General features: G+C 38.2%; 1 protein-coding gene across 1 annotated transcript in view; it reads right to left on the bottom strand.

Moving 5' to 3' along the window:
* NBAS (NBAS subunit of NRZ tethering complex) overlaps positions 1-22,456 on the bottom strand; it is a 750,019-nt gene that overhangs the window by 295,653 nt on the left and 431,910 nt on the right. Inside the window, exons 33-35 of the mRNA XM_042781864.1 lie at positions 9,365-9,478; positions 6,481-6,638; positions 4,678-4,767 (exon numbers count right to left, since the gene is read on the bottom strand). Of these exons, the coding sequence (XP_042637798.1) occupies positions 4,678-4,767; positions 6,481-6,638; positions 9,365-9,478 (362 nt within the window). The remainder of the gene's footprint in view (positions 1-4,677; positions 4,768-6,480; positions 6,639-9,364; positions 9,479-22,456) is intronic.

The raw sequence follows: 22,456 nt of genomic DNA on the forward strand, positions 1-22,456 counted from the left end.
TGGCTGGTGGGTTTGAACCACCAGCCGTCTGGTTAGCAGGCAAGTGTCTTAGCCACTATGCTACCAGAGCTCCCTGGTTGCCCTGGGTATTAATCGGCAGAAGTGGAGAGATCAAGGAAACGGAAGCAGAGCTGCCTCAGCCTTAAGGGTAGGACCATGGCCTTTGGGGGAGGAATGACCACAGCCCCCTAGGTTTCAAAGAACCCGGACTTCACCAACTTGATTCTGGAGTGTGGGGCTGCTCGTTCGTGTGAGCCAGTGGGATGGAGCAATCACCGCTGCCCAAGAGTGAGAAGGCGGGGCTGCCATGCCCAAGAGGGAGAGGAACAGGCCCTGCCAGGCCAAGGGGTAAGGTCACCATTCAGGAACTAGGGGACTGGAGCCACCCAGTGGAGGAGACCTGTACAGATACCACCCATTGAAGATCTGTACAGGTGCCAAGTTGACAAGGGGTGGAATTGTGGTGGTTATGTTTGTGTGTCAACTTGGCTGGGCCTGGCTGAGTTGGCTGGGCAGCTGGTGGTAGTTAATCCCCGTGAGGAGACTGGCAATCAGCTCCATGGTGGGATCTACCACAAGCAGCTGGGTAGCCTCCAAATTGTAAGAATAAACTCCTGTTTGTTTAAGCCATCCCATTTGTGGTGTATTTCTCGTCAGAGCGGCACTAGGTAACCATAACAGTAGTTATTCAAAAATTACTCATTTTGCTCTATTTATAAAAAACAAAAATCTTGTTCACAGGGACAATAACAAAATCTTCAAACTTTCATATTCTACTTTTAACAATGCAAGTACCACTGGACAGCGATTACATCTTTACTTTGCTTGAATATATAAATATCATTATTTTTACAACTGAAGTAATGAAAGCCTTGAGTATTAAGCAGATTACACAAAAAAAATCACTTCTCATTTATGAGTTATAATTTAATGTGGTTATTATATCTACGTTAATGTGTAACACACGGCATCTTATTGCTAAGCACTATATTTTAATCTAATAATAGTAGCTATAATCTTCTGAAACGTGCTTCGTGAATCAAAGCTATAATGTGTTCATTGAGGATTTGAGTTAACACTTCATGAGATCTAGATCTATCACAACTAGCTGCAACAGGACAAAGGATGACAGGAAAGCTTTTAAGGAGCTAAAAAAGGCAAAAGACAATTCTTTTCCATGCTAAGTGGAACATGTAGATGACTATTAGTAGTCTCTTTCATTTACCAAAGAGATTTTAAATTAGCAATATGTATCCACTTGTGGTAACATAGCATGTCCTAGTCCAAACAAGAACACACTGGTATTTTCTACTTCATTGCAGAAGGAAATAGGAAACTCAAAAGACCTTCTTTGAATTTTATAAAGAAGGATGGGGGTTCAGAATAAGTTTGTATAGATGAGTTCAAGAGAAGCACTTTGCATTTCTATACTAAACAGAGAAAGGATACATCCATTACATTGGCAAAAACAGGACTTCAACAGTCATCATAGCCCATATACATAAATTCTATATAAAATTCCTATTTTTTTAGGGAACAATATGTTTTGTAATTCATTTTTGTCAAAGAGCAACCTTTATGCAGTGGGAGTTTCTAACTTAGCTTTATAAACATATATTAAGCACTTGCTGTGTGGCAAGCACTTCATAGAGATAAATTACCATACAATACCATACCATATCATATAAGCGCTGAAACAGCAAAATATGAGAAGGCTTGGGAAAAAGAAGAGGGAGCAATTAGAGGACTCAAGAACTATGTAACATAGAAAATGATACTTTATGTGGGATTATGGTAAGAAAAGATCAAAGCACAAGACAAGAGGAGAAAATTCTAGCTAAAGAACACCAAAGATGAGAAACAGCCTACTCAGAGACTGGTCGCATGTTCAGTCAGAATAGGACACAGCACATGCTTGGAAGGCATGAAAAGAGGCTGAAGAAACAAGCTGAGAAGGAGATGTGGCTGGACAAGGAGGAGGGATCAGAGGTCCAAAAGAAACAAAACTTTGGATAAGAAGAGCTCATGAAAAGTGGGTCTTCAATTGGAACTTGAAAGATGGTGAATTTTTTCCTGATACACAGAACATTAGGGGAATATTAACTAATGTAAGAACTGCTCTGAATTCCATGGAGATAACATCATAAAATTTAATGTGTTTTCATATCCAATGAGAGAAAACCAAATACTAACTAATTGTTAGAATTATAACAAGTTAAAACACAAATTGTATCTACAACTCTCTAAAAGACCAAGACACCAAACTCACTGCGTGGAGTCAATCCCAACTCACAGCAACCCCTCTTTGGGTTTCCGAGTCTACAGAAGTATACTGCCCAATCTTCCCTCCAAGGAGTGGCTAGTGGGTTTGAACCACCAGCCTTCTGGTTAGCAGTCAAATGCCTTAGGTACTATGCCACCAGAGCTCCTGCCACACCTGTCTAGGCTCCTAGAAATTTCTATGGATTCCATCCAGGAAAGAAATGGAACCAAAACAGTCCATGGCCTGCAGTGTTAATGGCAGAGCACAGTCCTCCACTGACTGTCTGCTCTTTCTAAGAGTTGTACTGTCCAATCTGGTAACCACCAGTCTCTTGTACCTATTTCAATTTAAATCAATTAAAATTAAATAAAATCAAATTAGTTGTACAAGCCATATTCCAAGTGGTCAATAGCCATAAAAAAGTACTGGCTACTATATTGGACAGCATAGTTACTGAACATTTCCATCACTGCAGAAAGTCCTATTGGTCAGCACTCTCCTAGAGTCACTCAAAAACCAAACTCACAGCCACTGAGTTGATTACAACTCACAGCAATCCCCTTTGGGTTTCTGAGGCAGTAAATCTTTATGGAAGTAGATTGCCCAGTCTTCCTTCCATGGAGTGGCTGGTGGGTTTGAACTATCAACCTTCTGGTTAGCAATCAAATGCCTTAGGCACTGTGCCACCAGATCACCTTCCTGCAGTCAATACTGGAGGAGAAACAGGAAAAAAATTCTTAAAGACAAAAAGTCCTTCCAAACTTCTTTGAGATCTTCAGATCACTTCCTATAGCAGTGGTGACACACATCATATTAATAACTTGTCAAACTGAATTCTGATATAAAAAAAAATTAATAAGGTAATTGTGTATGTTCTTCTCTGGGCAAACACAAAAGATACTGGCCTCTAACTCCATCCATAGGTTTCACAACTTTATATCATAGAGTTCTAAAAGAAACTATCCAGTACAGAACTACTAATATATCTGTCAAAATGGATATATTGAATTTTAAAAAAAGAAAAAGAAAAAAGGACTATAATAGATATCTTCTAAAATAGTTACTGATAAAAATGAATGACATTTTATACTTTGAAAGTAAAGCTTACCATTTAAAGGAATCATTTGGAAAATAAATCTATAAAAAGGATTATCATGTCTTATTCAGCTAGAATATCAGAACCTGGCTACTCTTCTTTATAAGATTTCATCTGCCAACTCTATGTTGCTAGAAACAAGCATGAAAAGTTAAGTCCCATGAGATGAATGTTGACCAATAGAAGGCAGATGTTATGTTGGTAAATATGTGCTGATTTCTCTCGCAGATGGATTATCCTGAGACATATACATACTTAGTTTGTTTAGATAAATTGTATTCATGGAAAGTCAATGAGAAAAGGAAAAAGATAAAAATCTAATGGAAAATAAAGAAGAGAGTTTAAAAGGTAAAAAATTGTTAATGGTCTCATTATAATTCCATCTCATTAGTAAACAGAAAACTGCAAATCAAAATCACAATCAGAAATCACTAAACACTTAAGAGAATGGTAAAATTTAGAAAAATAAAAACACCAAGTTATGAACATTGGTATGAATTGGAGTAACTGTCAATTCCATACACTGCTATTAGAAATATAAATCAGTACAACCAATTTAGAAAATGTTTTGGCATTATCAACTAAAGTTGAACATACATATATCTTCAATGTACAACTTCATTGGTAGGTATAGGCCTAAGATAAATCTGTTTACATGGGCACTAGAGATATGTACAAAATGATAATACTACCTTACATTTAGTAGCCAAAATTGAAAACAATCCAATATCGATCAACATTAGGATGATAAACTGTAATATATAGCAATTAATTCTAACAGCATTAAAAAATATAAAAACTGTGTAAATCTCATAAACATAAAATTGACCTTAATGAAGAAGTATGCTAAGTACAAAAACCAGTAAAATAAAATTACTATATTAGAGGTGCTAAAAATTATTAAGAATTATATTTATTTTATGTATAAAAATATTGAACAGTAGGGTAAAAACCCCACAACGATCTGATAAATGGTAACAGTTAGGTCGGTGGTGATCTGGGAGAAGAGAGAAGGGTTAGAAATTAAAATGGAAGAAGATCGGGGGCAACTGTTGAAGGCTGGCAATGTACTATTCCTTGATCTGTGTGGTTGTTACTTGAGTGTTTTCTTCGGGCTTATTAAGCTGAACAGTTTTTTGATTTGTGCACTTTCTATATGAATGTTATATTTCACATGCAAAAAAATAGTTTACCAGGAAAGTAGTCTCTACAAATAAACACCCACAAAACCACTCTCATACATAAGGTTAGATGGCTCCCATTCCATTCCATGCATACCTCCCTTTCAGTCTCTCCCCTCTCTCTCACCCTAACTTACCTCTTGTAGTGCTTTACTAATTAAAGGTGAAATATTGATATTTTTCTCTCCTTCTGCATGGATCTGGAAATTCAATCTTTGATAAAGAATCTGAAATAAGAACAAGATGTATTATATCTTGGTTGAAAAGGAGTTGTGCTTTTACATTTGCATCTCTTCACAATGGAGGCTTGAAATTAAGAAATTACTCTCTTGAAGACAAAAATGCTGTTTTATAATGAACAGTTGTTGGTAAAAAGTTTAATTCAGGATTTCATAAATGGCTTCACAATGATATAAGTTTCAGAACTGGGAGTCAAATGTAAAAGGCCTGCTAAACAAAGTAATGAATGACTATAAACTGACAATGTGCATTTGAGAGTCTCACTTATTATAGCAGTTGTCTCAACAAAGCACTGTTGACATTTTAGCAGGACAAATCTCCCTTGTACAGCTTTCTCCTGTGCATTTTAGGAAGTTTAGCAATTCCCCCCTCCATTTCCAAAACACCACTAAGGAAATGGCAAAACTATAAATATATCTTGTCACTTTCTTTGAGAACCACTAATTTTAACTCAAAAGTTTTCAAACATATTTTACACGGTTATTTCTTCTGTTTTATTTTGTCAACACTGACTTCCACGGACAATATGAAGAATGTGGCATCAGGATTGGAAGAAGACTCATCAACAACCTACAATACACAGACGACACAACTTTGCCTGCTGAAAGTGAAGATGACTTGAAGCACTTACTGATGAAAACTGAAGATTACAGTCTGCAGTATGGATTACACTTCAATATAATGAAAACAAAAATCCTCACAACTGGACCAATAAGCAGCATCATGATAAATGGAGAAAAGATTGCACTGTCAAAGACTTCATATTACTTGGTTCTATGATCAACACCAATGGAAGCAGCAGTCTAGACATCAGGTGATGTACTGCATTGGGCAAATCCGCTGCAAGGGACTTCAAGTGCTGAAGAGCAAAGAAGTTTCCTTGAAGACTAAGGTACACTTGACACAAGCCATAGTATTTTCAATCACCTCATATGCATGTGAGAGCTGGACAATGAATAAGGAAGACTGAAGAAGAGTTGATGCTTTTGAGTTGTGATGTTGGCAAAGAATACTGAAAGTACCATGGACTGCTAAAAGAACTAACATATCTGTCCTGGAGGAAGTGCAGTTGGAATGCTCCTTAGATGTGAGAATGGCCAGACTTTGTCTCACCTACTTTGTTCATGATGTCAGAAGGAACCATTATCTGGAGAAAGATATCATGCTTGGTAAAGTGGAGGATCAAAGAAAATGGGGAAGGCCCTCAACAAGGTGGATTGACACAGTGGCTGCAATGATGGGCTCAGGTATAGCAAGGATTGTGAGGCTGGCACAGGACCAGGCCAGCCTGTTTCGTTCTGCTGTGCTTAAGATCATTATGAGTTGAAGCCACTCACTGGCACCTAACAACAACTACAAAACATCCCTCATTACACTCAACAATGTATTTCCTGATATTACTTACTGTTTTCCTCAAATATGCCTTCTACCTCTCCTTCATTACTATAAGAAAGTCAACATTATTTTATACTCTGATAGCCTCAAATTCCTTTTCACCTATGTGATAAGCTATTTTTCTTCCTTAAAGTAAAATACTCATATTATAAAAAATCAAAAATACATATGTACACTCATACATATACATATATATATGTATACATACACAAACATAAACACATACACACACATATGCCTATATATCTCAGATCCATACACCTAAGAAAATGCAGTTCAGGATTTATTCTACTGGAAGCACTCACTTCTGTCTGCAGAGAAATGCTGGCTGCCAAAAGATGTTCAATGCTGGTAGGAGGGCAATGTGTCAAAGCAAAAGCCATGAGCTCCCGACGAGTGGCCACATCCTGGTAGCCTTCTGATTGTCCTAACTGGCTACAAACACCCCAACTTTTAGAAAAACCTGCAAAATTGCAAGAAAAACCCTGATTACCAGAAGAAGGGAAAAATCACAAATGTAAGATGAGACTGCAATGAATCTCTGTTCAAGTCTGATGCTACCAAAGCAAAATCTCAGTGATTTGTTGACAAACATTATCATACAAGTAGAAAACCATAATAATCTAAGATACAAAAGTAAAGATTAGGCTAGCTTATTATCCAGCAAGTTAAGTGCTACTCCAAACAAATTTTTCCAACAAAGTGTGCTACATTTTAAGCTGACAATGACTACAAATAATCTACTGAGTTGTGATGTTCAATAAACAGCTACAGATCTGAGTTCAGAAGACTTGAGCTTTAGCTTAATGCTGCTACTCAGTACTTGCGTGACTTGAGAAAATTCCAAGTATCATATTTGCATCACTATCACAAAAGAACAATAATAATGCCTTCCTCATTGGGTTATTAAAGGCATTAAATAACATTTATATCTCAATGTACTTAATAAACTGAAAAGTAATGATAATTACTATAGAAAGCTACATAGAATCAGCTCATGTTGTTGTTGTTGTTATGTGCCATCGAGTCAAACCCGACTCATAGCGACCCCTCCTTGGGTTTTTCCGAGGCAGTATCACTACGGAAGTAGGATTGCCCAAGACTGCTGTTTTGTTTTTGACACTCTATCCTTGAGCTTTTATCTAGTTCTATGAGAATCAACTCATCGAACTAGATAAAAGCTCAAGGATAGAGTGTCAAAAACAGAACAGCAGTCCCTGACTCCCACTAGAGATTTTTTTCTTATACAATGTTATACACAGAATTCTCAAATTTACATTTATTCTTATTTGAGTGAGTTCCAAGTACAATAGAGTCCTTTTCTCTCTCTCTCTTTCTCTCTCTCTCTCTCTTCCTGTAGTAGTTAATGTTGTGTGTCAACTTGGCTGAGCAGCTGGATGTAGTTATTCCCCATGGTGAGATTGGCAATCAATTCCATGCTGGAATCTACTAGAGAAGTTGAGTAGCTGTTTTAGGGATGTAGTCTGCTTCCAGTATGTAAGAAGAAGCTTTGAGGAAGGTCTCCAGCTTTTTGGCATGCTTGAAACCCTGAATATAGCCAAGTTGTTGTTCAGCAGCCTGCCATGCCCTGTTGATCTTGGGACTTTTCCTGGACTTGAGTTAGTGGCCTGCCATGTTGTTTGGTAATATTGGGACTGTGCCTTTTTACTTGTCAACCTTGGGTTTGTCAGCCTCAGCAGCTAGCAGCTGCCTGAGTGAAGAAAAACCTCCAGCTTCAGTGGGCCGGAAACAGGAGGCAGAGCTGAACCCAAGGTTGCAGGACTTTCACCCAGCCCCTAGAGCCTGACACTTTGAACTTGGACTTCTAGCCTCCAAAATTATAAGAGAATAAACTCTCATTCGTTCAAGCCACCCATTTGTGGTATTTTTCTGTTAGAGCTGCATGAAATAACGAAAACACTTCCCAAATACAAAAGCTTCAATCCAGAATAATTTCCCTAAGTATGTAAAGTAAAAATTAACCCAGGCACCACTCTTATGGGGATAAAATTATTTATAAACCTATATAAATAAACAATTTTGGATGAATACAATAACCTTCTTCCAAAAAACCATATAACGTAAAAATAGGGTGATTATTATAGGACATAGCTTTTCTATGAAACTCACTTTCTAATGCTGACTATGAAGATTAAGATTTTATTTTTCTTATTTTCTAAATGTTTTTATATAAAATATACAGACACACAAAAAAGTGTGCATATCATAAATGTACAGCTCCTGAGTTATCATGAAGTGAAGCATTGAGTTTATAACCATTCACTAGTAAATTACCACCCCATCAAAAAAAAAAGAACACCAAATCCATTGTCTTTCAGTCAATTCCAATTCATAGTGACCCTACAGGACAGAGTAGAACTGCACCATAGGGTTTCCAATGTGGTAAATCTTTACGGAAGCAGAATGCCACATCTTTCTCCCATGGAGAAACTGGTAGGTTCGAACTATGGATTTTTGGGTCAGCAGCTGAATGCCTTAACCACTGCATCAACAGAGCTTCTCTGTAAAGTACAGATAATGGGCAAAAAGATGTGTTTGAACTTTCATATATTCAGGCACAGTCACAGAAATTAAATCATATAACAGGGAGATAAGTCTATCTATCCTACTTGGAAACATGCTATTTAATAGAGAACTTATTCCATAATAAAATCTGGTTATCCTCCAGAAATCTGAATTTAAAATTCAGAATGGAAAATGTATATTTGAAAATTACCCTATTTCTCATCATTAGTTTGAAAAGTGCTATATTATCTGGGGAGTGTGGGGGGGGAGAGATCAAAGAACCAAAATATCGACTACATAGTAACAAACTGTAAATACATCAAAAACTCTAAATTTTCTTTTATATGATAAATACATGAAATGGCATTAGAACAGTTTACATAAAAAAAATACTCTTGATACTATTCTAAAAAGACAATGAATAGCATACCAAAATCAGATAAAATATAGCCCGAACTGAATAAAATATTTATATTAATATAAGCACATGGCATACAGATTTATCAATGCTCAAAAAAATTTTCTCAAATCTTATAAACAAAATGTAGCTGGCTTACGAATCAGGCCAGATGATTTCAGAACAGATCTTTTCCATTATTCATCATTTAAAGAGGACACGAGCAAAGTGTTAAAAAAAAAAAAAAAAAAAGTTGTCTACTTCACCTGTAGCCATCAGCTCCTGACAATGCATAGTGGCTGCTTTGTAGTCATGGAAATGAAGCGCTTGCTCTACTAAAAGAATTAGAATCCGTCCTCTTCTTTCTTCTGAGTTGTCACCTGTAAAAACATGCAAATGATTACAGGAGAATCGATTGATAAAAGAGTAACACGTTTTTCAAATTAATTCAAAATTAAAACAGACAAAAGTGATTTTTAAAAAGATTAAAGGAAAAAAGGTCACAGCAACTTTGACCTTCCAATTTACTTTATTAAGACCAAAGACCCCTAAAAGATCGCTGTGGTAGTTAAGGTTGAGTGTCAACTTGGCTGGGCCTGGTTGAGTGGCTGGGCAGCTATGGTAGTTATTCCCCATGATGAGACTGACAATCGATGGTGGGATCTGCCACAAGCAGCTGCAGCTGAGTAGCTGCTTTAGAGATGTGCTCTGCTTCCTATATATAAGCAGTAGTTTTGGGAATGGTCTCTAGCTTACAGCACACTTGAACCCTGTATGTAGCCAAATCGTTGTTCAGCAGCCTGCCATGCTCTGCCAATCTGGGGACTTTCAATGGACTTGAATCAAAGGCATGTCATGTTGTCTGGTAACATCGGGACTGTGCTGTTTTATTTGTCAAACTTGGCCTTGTTAACCTCAGCAGCCAGTACCTTCCTGAGTGAAGAAAAGCCTCTAACTCCAGTGAACCAGGAGCAGGAGGCAGAGCTGGACGCCAAGGCTGAGAGGCTTTCACCCAACCCCTAGAGACTGGCACTTTGAACTCGGATTTAAAGCCTCCAAATTGTAAGAATAAACTCCTGTTTGTCAAAAGCCATCCCATTTGTGGTATATTCCTGTCAGAGTGGCACTGGGTAACCAGAACAATCACTGATTAGTATCAGTTCCTAATTAAAATCAGAAAATTCAAAAATAGAGTGGTCTACAAACCTACAGAGGAGTCTCAGTACTACTGAAGTCAAAGGAAAGAAAAGAAATAGGTATCCAAAAGAAGGCAGGTTATAAAGGAGTCACCTTCATGACAGTCACCTGCTAATAGTGACAAGGAGATCAAATGAATGGATAAAAATAGTGAAGTAATATTTCTCCACTTAATATTCAACCAGGATTTAGCAACTATAAGTGTTGTCCTGAGCAGCCACTGATCTTAACCATAATGATGCATGCAGAGCAGGACTGATAATGATAAACACATTTTAATTTTACCTAAATTAAGACTTATACAACTTTACCTGTGCAAAAAGAATCTCTATAATATTACTACACCATCCAACAAAGTGCCTGCATTAAATTACACAATATATTTTTTTCTCCTTAAAAGCTAATAGAATAAAGGTTCTAAAAGGAATGAATGATATATTTTCTTACTTTAAGTACATTTTTCTAAATTAACACACATGTATCTTAGGTGTGTTAAATTAAAATTCTATTAGTAACGGACCATAATGTTTTCTTTTATGTATGCTAACAAAACTGGTATGAATATAAATAACAACAATTAAAAAAAAAAAAAAAAAACTCACTGCTGTCAAGTTGATTCAACTCATAGAGACTCCTCCTTTGGTTTCCAAAGTGGCATTTCTATGGAAGCAGATTGCCCAATCTTCCTTGCAAGGAGTAGCTGGTAGGTATGAACCACCAGACTTCTGGTGAGAAGTCAAATGCCTTAGGCACTATGCCCCAGAGCTCCAAAATATAATATATATAATTTATATTTATATAAGTATAAATATACTAGATGGTAAATACCTTTTAAAATAAATTCATCAAAATCTCATTTATATGAGTATAGGTCACGGTTCAAACCCACCAGCCACTCCTCGGAAGGAATATGGGGCAATCTACGTCGGTAGCGATACTGCCTCAGAACCCCAAGGAGGGGTCACTATAAATCAGGTCTGACTTGACAGCACATAACAACAACAACAACAACAGGTCACAGTAGTTTCATTTCCCAGAATTTGGTAATTTAAACATTTTGCTATTTCTTTTTTTACATCCTGCCCTCTGGATGGTCTATTTGTAATTAAAAGTATCTAATATATGACCCCACCAGCCACTCCTCGGAAGGAAGGTTGGGCATTCCTACTTCCGTAGTGATACTGCCTCGGAAACCCAAGGAGGGATCGCTATGAGTCGGGGCCAACTCGATGGCAAACAACAACAACAACAACAACAATATATGACCAATGTATGAGGGGAAAAAACCTTAAACATGATGTAAAATGTATATACTTTTTCACCTTCACCAATAGTACTAATATTTTATTTATCAGAAGTATCTAAATCCTGATAACATATTCCAAAATTCAGCTCAGATTAAGAGAAGGATCTTAAATTATTGTTCCAAGAATATTCTCAGAGGCCAGATTACATGTCACTTCATTCTGACAACTCCACACCATCCTCACATAAAATACATGACTTAGCTATTCTGGCATGCTCTTTTATTTTATTTTACCTTTTAAATAACAATTTATTGTCAATATAATTTTAATAGTCTACCTTCCCCAGGGTTACAGGGGAGGAGAGACAAAGCAGGGATGCCCAGAGTAGTAGGCCGGAAGAGCAGGAGAAAGGGGATAAAACCCAGGAAGCCAAAGAGAAGAGCAATCAGCCGAAGGGATTAGGTGAGGAGGGGAAACTCAGGGACGCCCAAAGAAGCAGGCCAGAAGAGCAGGAGAAAGGGGATTAAAAGACAGGAAGCCAGACAGAGGAACAGTCAGCCACAGGGACCCAGGTGGGGGTGATACGAGAGGTCTCCAACAGCAAGACAAACTTGTCTGTCGGTTTGTCCTACTGTGGTGACATGTAGATGTGAGTTTTGAGGCTGAGCCACTTGTGTTTCAAACCCAACAGGATGCACATGGTGCACAGGTATCAGCCCAGCTTACAGACTGAGACAAACTATGCAGAAGGAAGAGGCCATCCACTTTTCAAAGAATTGGTCAGGGAAAATCTTATGACTAGCAAAGAAACACTGTCTGATACATTACCGCACAACTTTATGAATAGTCCAGTTAGGATAGAAGGCTCTCAAAATAGGAAAAGGAAAGTGTTGCATCATCAGAATAAGCCCAGCCTTACTCATAAGGATAAGATAAAGCTTTCAAGACCTCCATTTGCTGATGTGGCACCACTCAAATTGAAATCGACCAAACATGCATTCAAGATGTGTTAATTATTACTGGTGATCGGAGTTGGTGCAAAAGTTGGAAACAAAGAAGAATCACTGGTCGCTGAAAAATATGGTCTTTGTGATAGAAAGAATGCTGGAGATCACATGATAGAATTTTGCAGGACCAATGACTTATTCATTGCACATACCTTTTATCAACAACACAAACAGAGGCTATACACATGGACTTCACCAGATGAAGTACACAGGAATCAGATTGACTACATCTATGGCAAGAGGCAATGCAGAAGCTCAGTATCTTCAGTCAAAACCAGGCTGGGAGCTAATTGTGGAACAGATCATCAACTGCTCATATGCAACTTCAAGTGGAAATTGAAGACAATTAAAACTACCCCATGAGAGACAAAACATGACCTTGATTTTATCCCTCCTGAATTTAGAGAACATCTAAACAACAGATTTGATGCATTGCACACCAGTGACCGAAAACCAGAGGAATTTTTAAGAAAATTAAAACAAGTCCACAACAGCCAAAGTATGACCATGATTATATCCCACCTGAATTTAGAGACCATCTGAAGAATAGAGAACATTGAACACCAATGACCATAGATCAGATGAGTTGTGGGATGACATCAAGAACATCATCCATGAAGAAAGCAAAAGGTCATTAAAAAGACAGGAAAGGAAGAAAAGACCAAAGTAGATGTCAGAGGAGACTCTGAAACTTGCCCTAGACTGTAGAGTAGTTACAGCAAATGGGAGAACTGAAAGGATAAAAGAGCTGAACAGATGATTTCAAAGAGCAGCTCGAGAAGACAAAGTCAATTATTATAATGAAATGTGAAAAGATCTGGAGTTAGAAAACCAAAAGGGAAAAACACACTCAGCGTTTCTCAATCTGAAGGAACTGAGGAAAAAATTTAAGCCATGAATTGCAACATTGAAAGATTCCATGGGCAATATGGTGAGTGACACAGAAAACATCAAAAGAAGATGGATAGAATACACAAAGTCACTATATCAAAAAGAATTGGTAGATGATCATCCATTTCAGGAGGTGGCATACAATCAAGAACCAATGGTATTGAAGGAAGAAGTCAAAGCTGCACTGACGGAATTGGAGAAAAACAAGGCTCCAGGAATTGATGAAATACCCACTGAGATGTTTCAACAAACAGATGCCCCACTGGAGGCACTCACTCAGCTATGATGTAGTATTTTTTTCTTTTAATGTGTCCACTTGGCTAGATAAAATGTCCTCAGTTATTCAATCAAATGCTAACCTAGATATCTCTGTGAAAGTATTTTGCACATGAAATTAGAAGCCCTAATCAGTTCACTCTGAGGTGCTCTGGTGGTACAATGTTTAAAGCACTCAGCTGCCAAAAGAAAAGTCAGCAGTTCAAACCTACTAGCTATTCCAAAGGAGAAAGATGTGGCACTCTGCTTCTGTAAAGTGTTACAACCTTGGAAACCCTATGGGGCAGTTCTACTCTATGCTACAGGGTCACTATGTGTCAGAATCGATTCAATTGCAGTGGGTTTTTGGACTTTGAAAGTAAGGGAGCTTATCCTGATAATCTGGATAGGTCTGACTGAATCATATGGAAGGCTTTAAAAGGGGTAAGCTTTCTGAGAATGAGAAATTCCATCTTGGACAGCAGCTTTACCCCATGCCATAGAGTCCCATGTTGTTCCTAATCTCTTAATGACTGACTACACAGCAGGTTTCAGATTCTCTTAGCCACCCACCACAATCATGAAAACAAAGTACTTATAATAAATCTCTTAATATGTCTATGTCATACTCTTTCTACTTGTCTAGTTGAACCATGACTGCTGGATCAGGCATCTGAGCTATCTAAACTACTTCTATCATTTGTTCCCTGGATGCATTAATCTAATTTCATACTAAGAAATATGGTAAAATATGATGAATTATTTTGAGAACAATGCAAGAGTCTAGTGAGTGAAATGAAGTGAGAAAGAGTCTACCGATAGCCATCATCCAAAGTCAACAAAGGTGGAAAGATAGAATAAGGGTAAAGTATGTGGGGTCAGAGGAGGGCTGGTGTAGAGCCTAAGGCATCTGACTGCTAACCAGAAAACTGGTGGTTCAAACCTCCCAGCCACTACTCGGAAGGAAAACTGGACAATCTACTTCCATAGTGTAACTGCCTCGGAAACCCAAGGAGGGGTCCCTATGACTTGGATCCGACTCAACGGCAGTGAGTTTGGTTTTGGCTTGATGTGCAGTCAGAAATGTCTTATTTGTGAAAACCTCAATAAATTATTGAGCTTCTCTATTTCTCAGTTTACTCACTTTCAAAATAAAATTCATACCTCTGCCTCTACCAACACAGTAAGATAACAAGTATGAAAACATAAAATAAGAGTTACTATTATTGTTGTTAATATAAACTTTTGTATGATGACAAATCATATAGTTGTCTTGAACTCCAAAGCTCAAACATTTGTTTAATTCCATTAAGGTTTCAATCTATGCAGGTGGTTAAAAGGAAAAATTTAATCAAAACTAAGCCTTTAAAGAATGATTTCTATAGAAATACCAAAACCAAACCAAAACAAAACAAAAACACATTCTTAGTGAGAACAACCAGGTTTTGGGCAGATTAGAACTCTATTAAAGAAAATGATTCAAATATTTAATCTGAAGAAAAGAAAATTAACAATGGCATGACAGATATTTGAAATACAGTTTAAAATACATGAACAACTGTTTGACACACCATTCACAATATACAAACAAACACAACACACTGCCATGGAGTCGGATCCGATTCATAGCGAGCCCTCCTTGGATTTCCGAGGCAGTACCACTACAGATGTAGATTGCCCAACCTTCCTTCTGAGGAGTGGCTGGTGGGTTTTAACTGCCAGCCTTCTGGTTAGCAGTCAAATGCCTTAGGCACTACACCACCAAAGCTCTCTTTCCTTTAAATGTGGCCTAGACTTAGTGATTTGCTTCTTACAAACAGAAAAAGATAGAGAGGTCTGTGTGTAAATTCTGAGAATAGGTCATAAAAAACCTTTTATGACTTCTTTGCTACCTCATGGATCACTCTATAGGAGAGAGAAACTGCTATGCTGAGAGAACACTGAAGAAGTCCTATGAAGAATTCCATGCGCAAGGAACTATGGCCTATCACCAACAGCCAGTGAGGAAGTGCATCCTCCTGTTAACTATCATGTGAGTGAGACACCTTGGAAGCAGATCTTAGCACCAATCAAGCACTGAGATGGAATGGGTGGGTGGGCCTCTGTGATTATCTCCCAAATGAATAAAAGTGCCCAAATACCAAGGCTTGAATAAAAATGGCCATACAGATTTGCTGATTTCTTTTGGAACATTGACTCTGGGAATCTTTAAAGACCTTGTAAGAAGTCTAGGTATCTGAAGTAACAATATGGAAAGATCACAAGGAGAAAGCACATAGAGAAGCATGAAGAGCTTTAACTATCCCAGTCCCCAGCTTTTTAAGGCCAGGTGTTAGATGATGTATAGAAGTTTTTGATATCCAATGACCCCATCCCTAGCCACTATATGACTGGAAATAGGTAAGAGACCCTGAAATGCCTAGCTGAGCCAAATTAGTATCTATAATAGAGAAAAACTGATTGCTGTTTTACATCCCTAGACTTTTAGGTGGTTTGTAAAGCAACAACAGGTAACCAAAGCACCCTATATGCTTCAGGGAAATGTAAATTGCTTTGTGATCCTTTCCTTAATACTTAAGGCAAAAATTACACTAACCTAACATTTGTTAACACAACATTTGTTAACACAACATTGTTAACGTTTGTTAACACAAGCCATATACTATCATCATATCCTGTTGTAGCATAATTTTTTCCTGCACTAAAATGGTGATTTAGACTCCAGTTTAAAGTTTGAGGAATAAAAATGTGGCCAAGTTGAAATGGTTCCAAATATTAGTACTAAAACAGCTGCAATAATACAAAAAAAGAAAAAAAAAAAGTCTATATTCCATCTAGTCTACATAGATACTAACTCTATGGTACTGAAGAAGATTGTTCCTCCATTAAAAATTGATATATTTCCACTGATATTCCTGTTCCTATGTCAACATGTCAGGGTAGCTCTGGGTGGCACAAGTGGCTAAGCACTTGACTAGTAACTGAAAAGTTGGAGGTTCTAACCCACCCAGAGGTTCCTCCAAAGACAAGCCTAGAGATCTGGTTCTGAAGAGTCACAGCCTTGAAAACCTTACGGAGCAGTTCTACCCTGCATACAGGAGTCTCATGAGTTGGAATCAACAATTAAAAACAACAATATGTCACAATAAAAATAAGAAAAATTAATTCTAATAGGTACACAGAAGTGCAGATGGCATCCATATTAGTTTCCTAGAGCTGCTGTAACAAAATACCACATAACAGGAGGCATTAAAAATAAGAAATTTATCGTCTCACACTTCTGGAAGCTAGGAGGACTAGCCAATATCAGGGCATTAGCAGAGCCATACTCTTTCTCCCCTCTAGGGGATGATTCTTCTTTGTCTCTTTCTGGCTTTGTAGCTCCAGTTATTTCTTGGTGTTCAGAAGAGCAAGATCATACAGTCTTCCCTGACCCATGGAAGCTCTCAGATATGAAATTATTAGTTTAAACTTGCTGAATGTTATCTTACAGCTGGCTTTTGATGGAAACTGTGATGGTTAATAGAAACTGCTCAGTGGCACCCCCCTTCAAGTGGTGCCCAGGGCATGTGCCATACCTGCCATACCTTAGATACACCTCTGGCTGCAGATCAGAGTACCTGGGCCTCATCTTGGATGAGTGTCTGTACAGGAAAGTTTTCCAAAGCACAGGTCTGGGGTGGGGAGCCTAGTCTGAGATGAGAGCAGCCATAGATAACAGTTTCTTCTTCCCACGCAGTCTGCAGTGCTCATGGCATTTTCTACCATAAGCCATTGCTTCTTTATTTCTGTTAATGATTATTTGGGCTATGCTCTTAGTGTTTTATTGTTTTAATTCATCCATAATTGAATAATCATTATACAGCATTCTTTGAATACTTGTGTAAGGCTTTCCATAGGGTACATTTCTAGAAATAGAATTCCCAGATTAAAGGAATAAATATTTTAAATTGTTGATGCAAAAAAAAAGCAAAACAAACCCTTTGCCATCAAGTTGATTCTGACTCATAGCAACCCTAAAGAAAAGAGTAGATATCTTTCACAGAACAGCTAGCAAGTTCAAACTGTCAATCTTTTTGGTTAACAGCCCAGCGCTCAACCATTATGCCACCAGATCTCTGAAATTGTTGACAGACCCAAAATGAAACCCACTGCCATCAAGTCAATTCCAACTTATAGCACTCCTCTGTTGTTGTTGTTGTTGTTATGTGCCGTCGAGTCGGCCCCGACTCATAGCGACCCCTCCTTGGGTTTCCGAGGCAGTATCACTGCGGAAGTAGGATTGCCCAACCTTCCTTCCGAGGAGTGGCTGGTGGGTCCTCTAGGTCATAGCATTTCCAAGGCTATAAATCTTTATGGGTGCAAAACTGCCACATCTTTCTCCTCCAGAGCTACTGCTGGGTTTGAATCACCAACCATTTGGTTAGCAGCTGAATGGAGAGCTTCAAAAAGGTTATACAAGTTTATACTCAAACCAAAGGAACTTCTGGTAACATAGTGGTTTTCACCCCCACATCGGACATCTAAACCCAAACCCAAGCTCACTGTCAACTTATGGTAACCTCATGTGTTACAAAGTGGAACTGCTTCATAATTTTCTTGTCTGTAGTTTTTTATTTTGAAGATGTTTGGTTATGGCTAAGAAGTTGGGTAACTTTGCCCCTGGATACTCTACTACATATCTGGATATATTTATAGCACATACAAACATGTATATAGAAATATCCACTGTCAAACCTATATATGCTCATAGGTGTACCCCATACACATATTCCACACTTATTCAGCGTAAATATCTAGCTATTTATCCACTCTTAAATTACTGCTTATTACTGTTATTGCAGGATTGTGTATATAATAGTATTTACCACTGCAGTCTTTTATTGTGTTTCTCCCAGGGTCTTCTTTGCTTTGGTCATGTTGTGCTGCCCTCCCCCTCATTGGGTACTGTCTACTATCTAGTTACTAGTTTTTCCTACTTCACCCTCCTATTCCTGGTAATCCTCAAATAATTTTTCTTTCTGTGAGCAAACCTTTTCTTGTATTTTTATAATAGTGTTCTCATACAATTTTTGTTCTTTTGTAATTGATATATTTTACTCAGCATAACATCCTCAATTCATCCAAAATGTGAGATGGTTTGTGGATTCACTATTATTCTTTAATGTTGCATAGTATGTCATTGTGTGCGTATACCACAGTTTGTTTATCCACTCTTCTGTTGTTTCCCTCTTTTTTGCTACTGTCAATAATGCTACAATGAACGTAAGTATGCATTTATCTATTTGTGTCATGGCTCTTACTTTTCTAGGATAAATACAAAGTAATAGGATTGCTGAATCATATGGTATCTCTAACTTTTTAAGGAAGCACCATACCATTCTCCACAGTATACCATTTTACAGCTACACTAATTGTATTAGAGTTCCAATCTCTCCACCCTCTCCAGCAATTGTTGATTTTTGTTTTTGTTTTTGTTTGTCTTGGGGGGGAGGGTAAAACCTATGGGGTAGTACCATTATGTACTAGAGGGTCTCTACAAGTCAGAATCAACTCAATGGCAACGAGTTTGGTTTGGTTATATATCATTAATATCAAATTCAAGAAAATTTTGCTTAAAGTAATTCATGCATAGAAAGGGAACTGACAGAAATTCAAGGCAGTTTCAGAAGAGGACGTGGAACAACAGATATCACTGCTAATGTCAGGTGGATCGTGGCTGAAAGCAAACAATAGTAGATGTTTACCCGAGTTTAATGACTATGCAAAGGCATTCAATTTGTGTGGATCATACTGAATTATGGAAAGTACTGTGAAAAATGGGAATTCTAGAACACTTAATTGTGCTCATGAGGGACAAAAAGTCTGAACTCCTGGGATCTTAAAAGCTTCTAAGCAGCCACCTGGATGTAACAATGCGTCTTTCCTCATCCAGAGCAAAGAAGAACGAAACAAAAAAAAAAGATTCATGGAAACAATTAGTCCAAGCGACAGAAACCCCACGCAATCCTCAGCCTGTATGACTATGAGACTAGACAAACTAGATGGTACTTGGCCACCATTCTCAAACACTTGCAAGCAGACCTATGTAAGAGATCCTGGATAGAATGGAAGAACAATGTGGAACAAAACTCAAAATCATTAAAAAAAAAAAAAAAAAAAAGGACCAGGTTTGCTGGCCTGATAGAACCACTGAGACTACAGCCCCTGGCTGCCCTTCAGGTCTGGAACTGAACCCACTCCTATGACTTCCAGCCAAACAAAAGACAAGCATATGAGGTGAATATTTATATTAGGCAGATACAATCCTTCAAGAGAACAATCATGGGAGAACAGAAGGACTGTGTATGCACAAGGAGACAGCTCAGGGGCAGGAGTACACGGAGGGAAGGACACAGAGAAGAGGTAACTATGGGGATGAAGTGACAGGGGAGCTGTTGCATTGCGATAAATTATAGTCGATGTCATGAGACAAAGTGTATGTGAGCTGCTGTATGAAAGATGAATCTACTCTGTAAACTTTCATCCAAATCACACACACACAAAAAAGCCACATTTATTAGGTTAAACATGCATGTTGAGTCTCAGAATACCATGAATACAAACCCACATTGCAAAGTTGTGAATCTGAAGAAAGGCATGTAGGTAGGAATAAATATCAATACAGGTTGGGAAAAAAAAAAAAGTCTAAACTTCGAGGTTCCAGTAACATGGCGGAATAGGCAGATAAACTACTTAGACCCTCTTCAACAAAGAAAAGGGGAATCAATTAACACAGATATAGAAGATAATTCTAGGGTCTGAGTTTTGAAAGGAAGGATACAAAAGTGGACTAAACTTCCACTAGTAGAAGAACTTGCATGAAAACACCAAAAAAGGAGACATACGGAGCTATGGGCTGCCAGTGATCCTGATGGCATGGACAGCTTGGATATTTCCAACTAGTGTTAGGACCTACAAATTAATCTAAAAATCAACCTGCTAGCCAGGGGCTGCCCGGAGGACTGCAAAGGTGCCTAGTGAATAAAAGGGAAAGCAGCGAAGAGGGAAAAGGGCCGAGCTGCGACTTTTGGCTGTCTGAAGGGCCAAGCCATTTTGAATGTTTACAAGCAGTTTGACCATTGTGGATATTTAAAGCAACAGCATTCTCTCAGATTCCAGAAACCTAAGAATAGGCTCCACATGCCAGGATGGCAAGGATGTTTGGGACACAAACACTGAAAAGGTACTATATTCCTGATGTAATACTCACACCCGACACCCTCTTGGTGAACAGAGGTGCAGCCATCCCTCACTCCCATCCACCTTCTGGGCTGGCAGGAATTCATACCAGATTGAGTACACCCATGGAGCCTAAATGCCCAGCACCACGTTGCCCAGATTTTCTTTTCCTTTTTGTTCAGTTTGTTTGCTTTTGTCCGTTTTAAAATTAGTATTTTTTTTTATTATTATTATTTTGCATTACTCTTTATTCCTCCCTTCCCATGTTCTAGTTCTTAGCTTTTCCTCTCTTGCCTGTTCAGGTTCCCATTTTTATCTTTCTCATGGTCCTGCCCATGCCTTGCTTTTCTGTTTGCATTTTTACTATTGTTTTCTTCATTATCCTCCTACTCTACTTCTTTTCTCTTATTGCCCCCTCCCCAGATATTGCAGGGTTTTTTTTTGTTCGTTTTGATTTTCTACTTTCTTATATTGGTGATTGTTCCTGTGTGTTTATGCGGTGTGTTTTTGTCCACTTGCTTTTTTTTTTGTTTTTGATGGATACTTTATTATTGTTTTTGTCTAACTGAGTGGGAGAAAGCAACTGTGCACATACAACACAACCACACCCGCACCTCCAGCATCCCCACTTACTGAGTGAGAGTCACCATTAACTTCTTCACCAACTGGACAAAGATAATGAACACCAAGAACAGCCTGACTCATTCTTACCTGCTCTTCACAAACAGTTAACAGAGATCTAAATACAACAATGACACAACCTCTAGGAGACAATAGACCATCACAGTCCACACAAAGAAGCAAGATAAAGTGGTAGAAACAAGGCAGCAGGACACAGCCCCAGAACACATTCCTAAGGAAGAAAAGCATTGGAACTCCCTGATAAGGAATTCAAAAGAATTATACTTAGGTATCTTCAAGGACTGAGTGTCAGTTGTTGTTTGCTATTATTGGTTCTCTGTTCAAAGGATTCCTTCAGTTCCGCTTGTAAGCTTGGTCTGGTTTTAACAAATTCCTTTAGTTTCTACTTATCTGGAAATCTCCTAATTTCACCATCATATTTGAGAGTATATAACTTTTGGTTGGAAATTTTTCTCTTTCAGGGTTTTATATGTACAGTCCCATTGTGTTCTCACTTGCATGGTTTCTGCTGAGAAATCAGAGCTTATTCTTACTGGTTGTAGTTTGTAGGTAACTTTTAGTTTTTCCAGGCTACTTTCTGGATTCTTTCTTCGTCTTTGGTTTTGATCAGTCTGATGATGATACATGTTCTGGTTACCTAGTACCACTCTGAAAAGAATATACCACAAATGGGATGGCTTAACAAAGAGTAGTTTATTCTCTTACAGTTTGGAGGCTTTAAGTCCAAGTTAAAAGTGCCAAGCTCTGGAGTCCTCTAGGGCCCCTCGGCCTTGGGCTGCAGCTCTGCCTCCCACTACCAGCCCCCTGAAGCTAGAGGCTTTTCTTCACTCAGACAGCTGCTGGCTGCTGAGGCTGCCAAGCCCAAGGTTGACAAGTAAAAAGGCACAGTCCTGATGTT

The sequence above is a fragment of the Orycteropus afer genome, unplaced genomic scaffold (assembly GCF_000298275.1).
Source record: "Orycteropus afer afer isolate SDZICR_OR568_19922 unplaced genomic scaffold, OryAfe1.0 scaffold00187, whole genome shotgun sequence".
NCBI lineage: Eukaryota > Metazoa > Chordata > Mammalia > Tubulidentata > Orycteropodidae > Orycteropus > Orycteropus afer.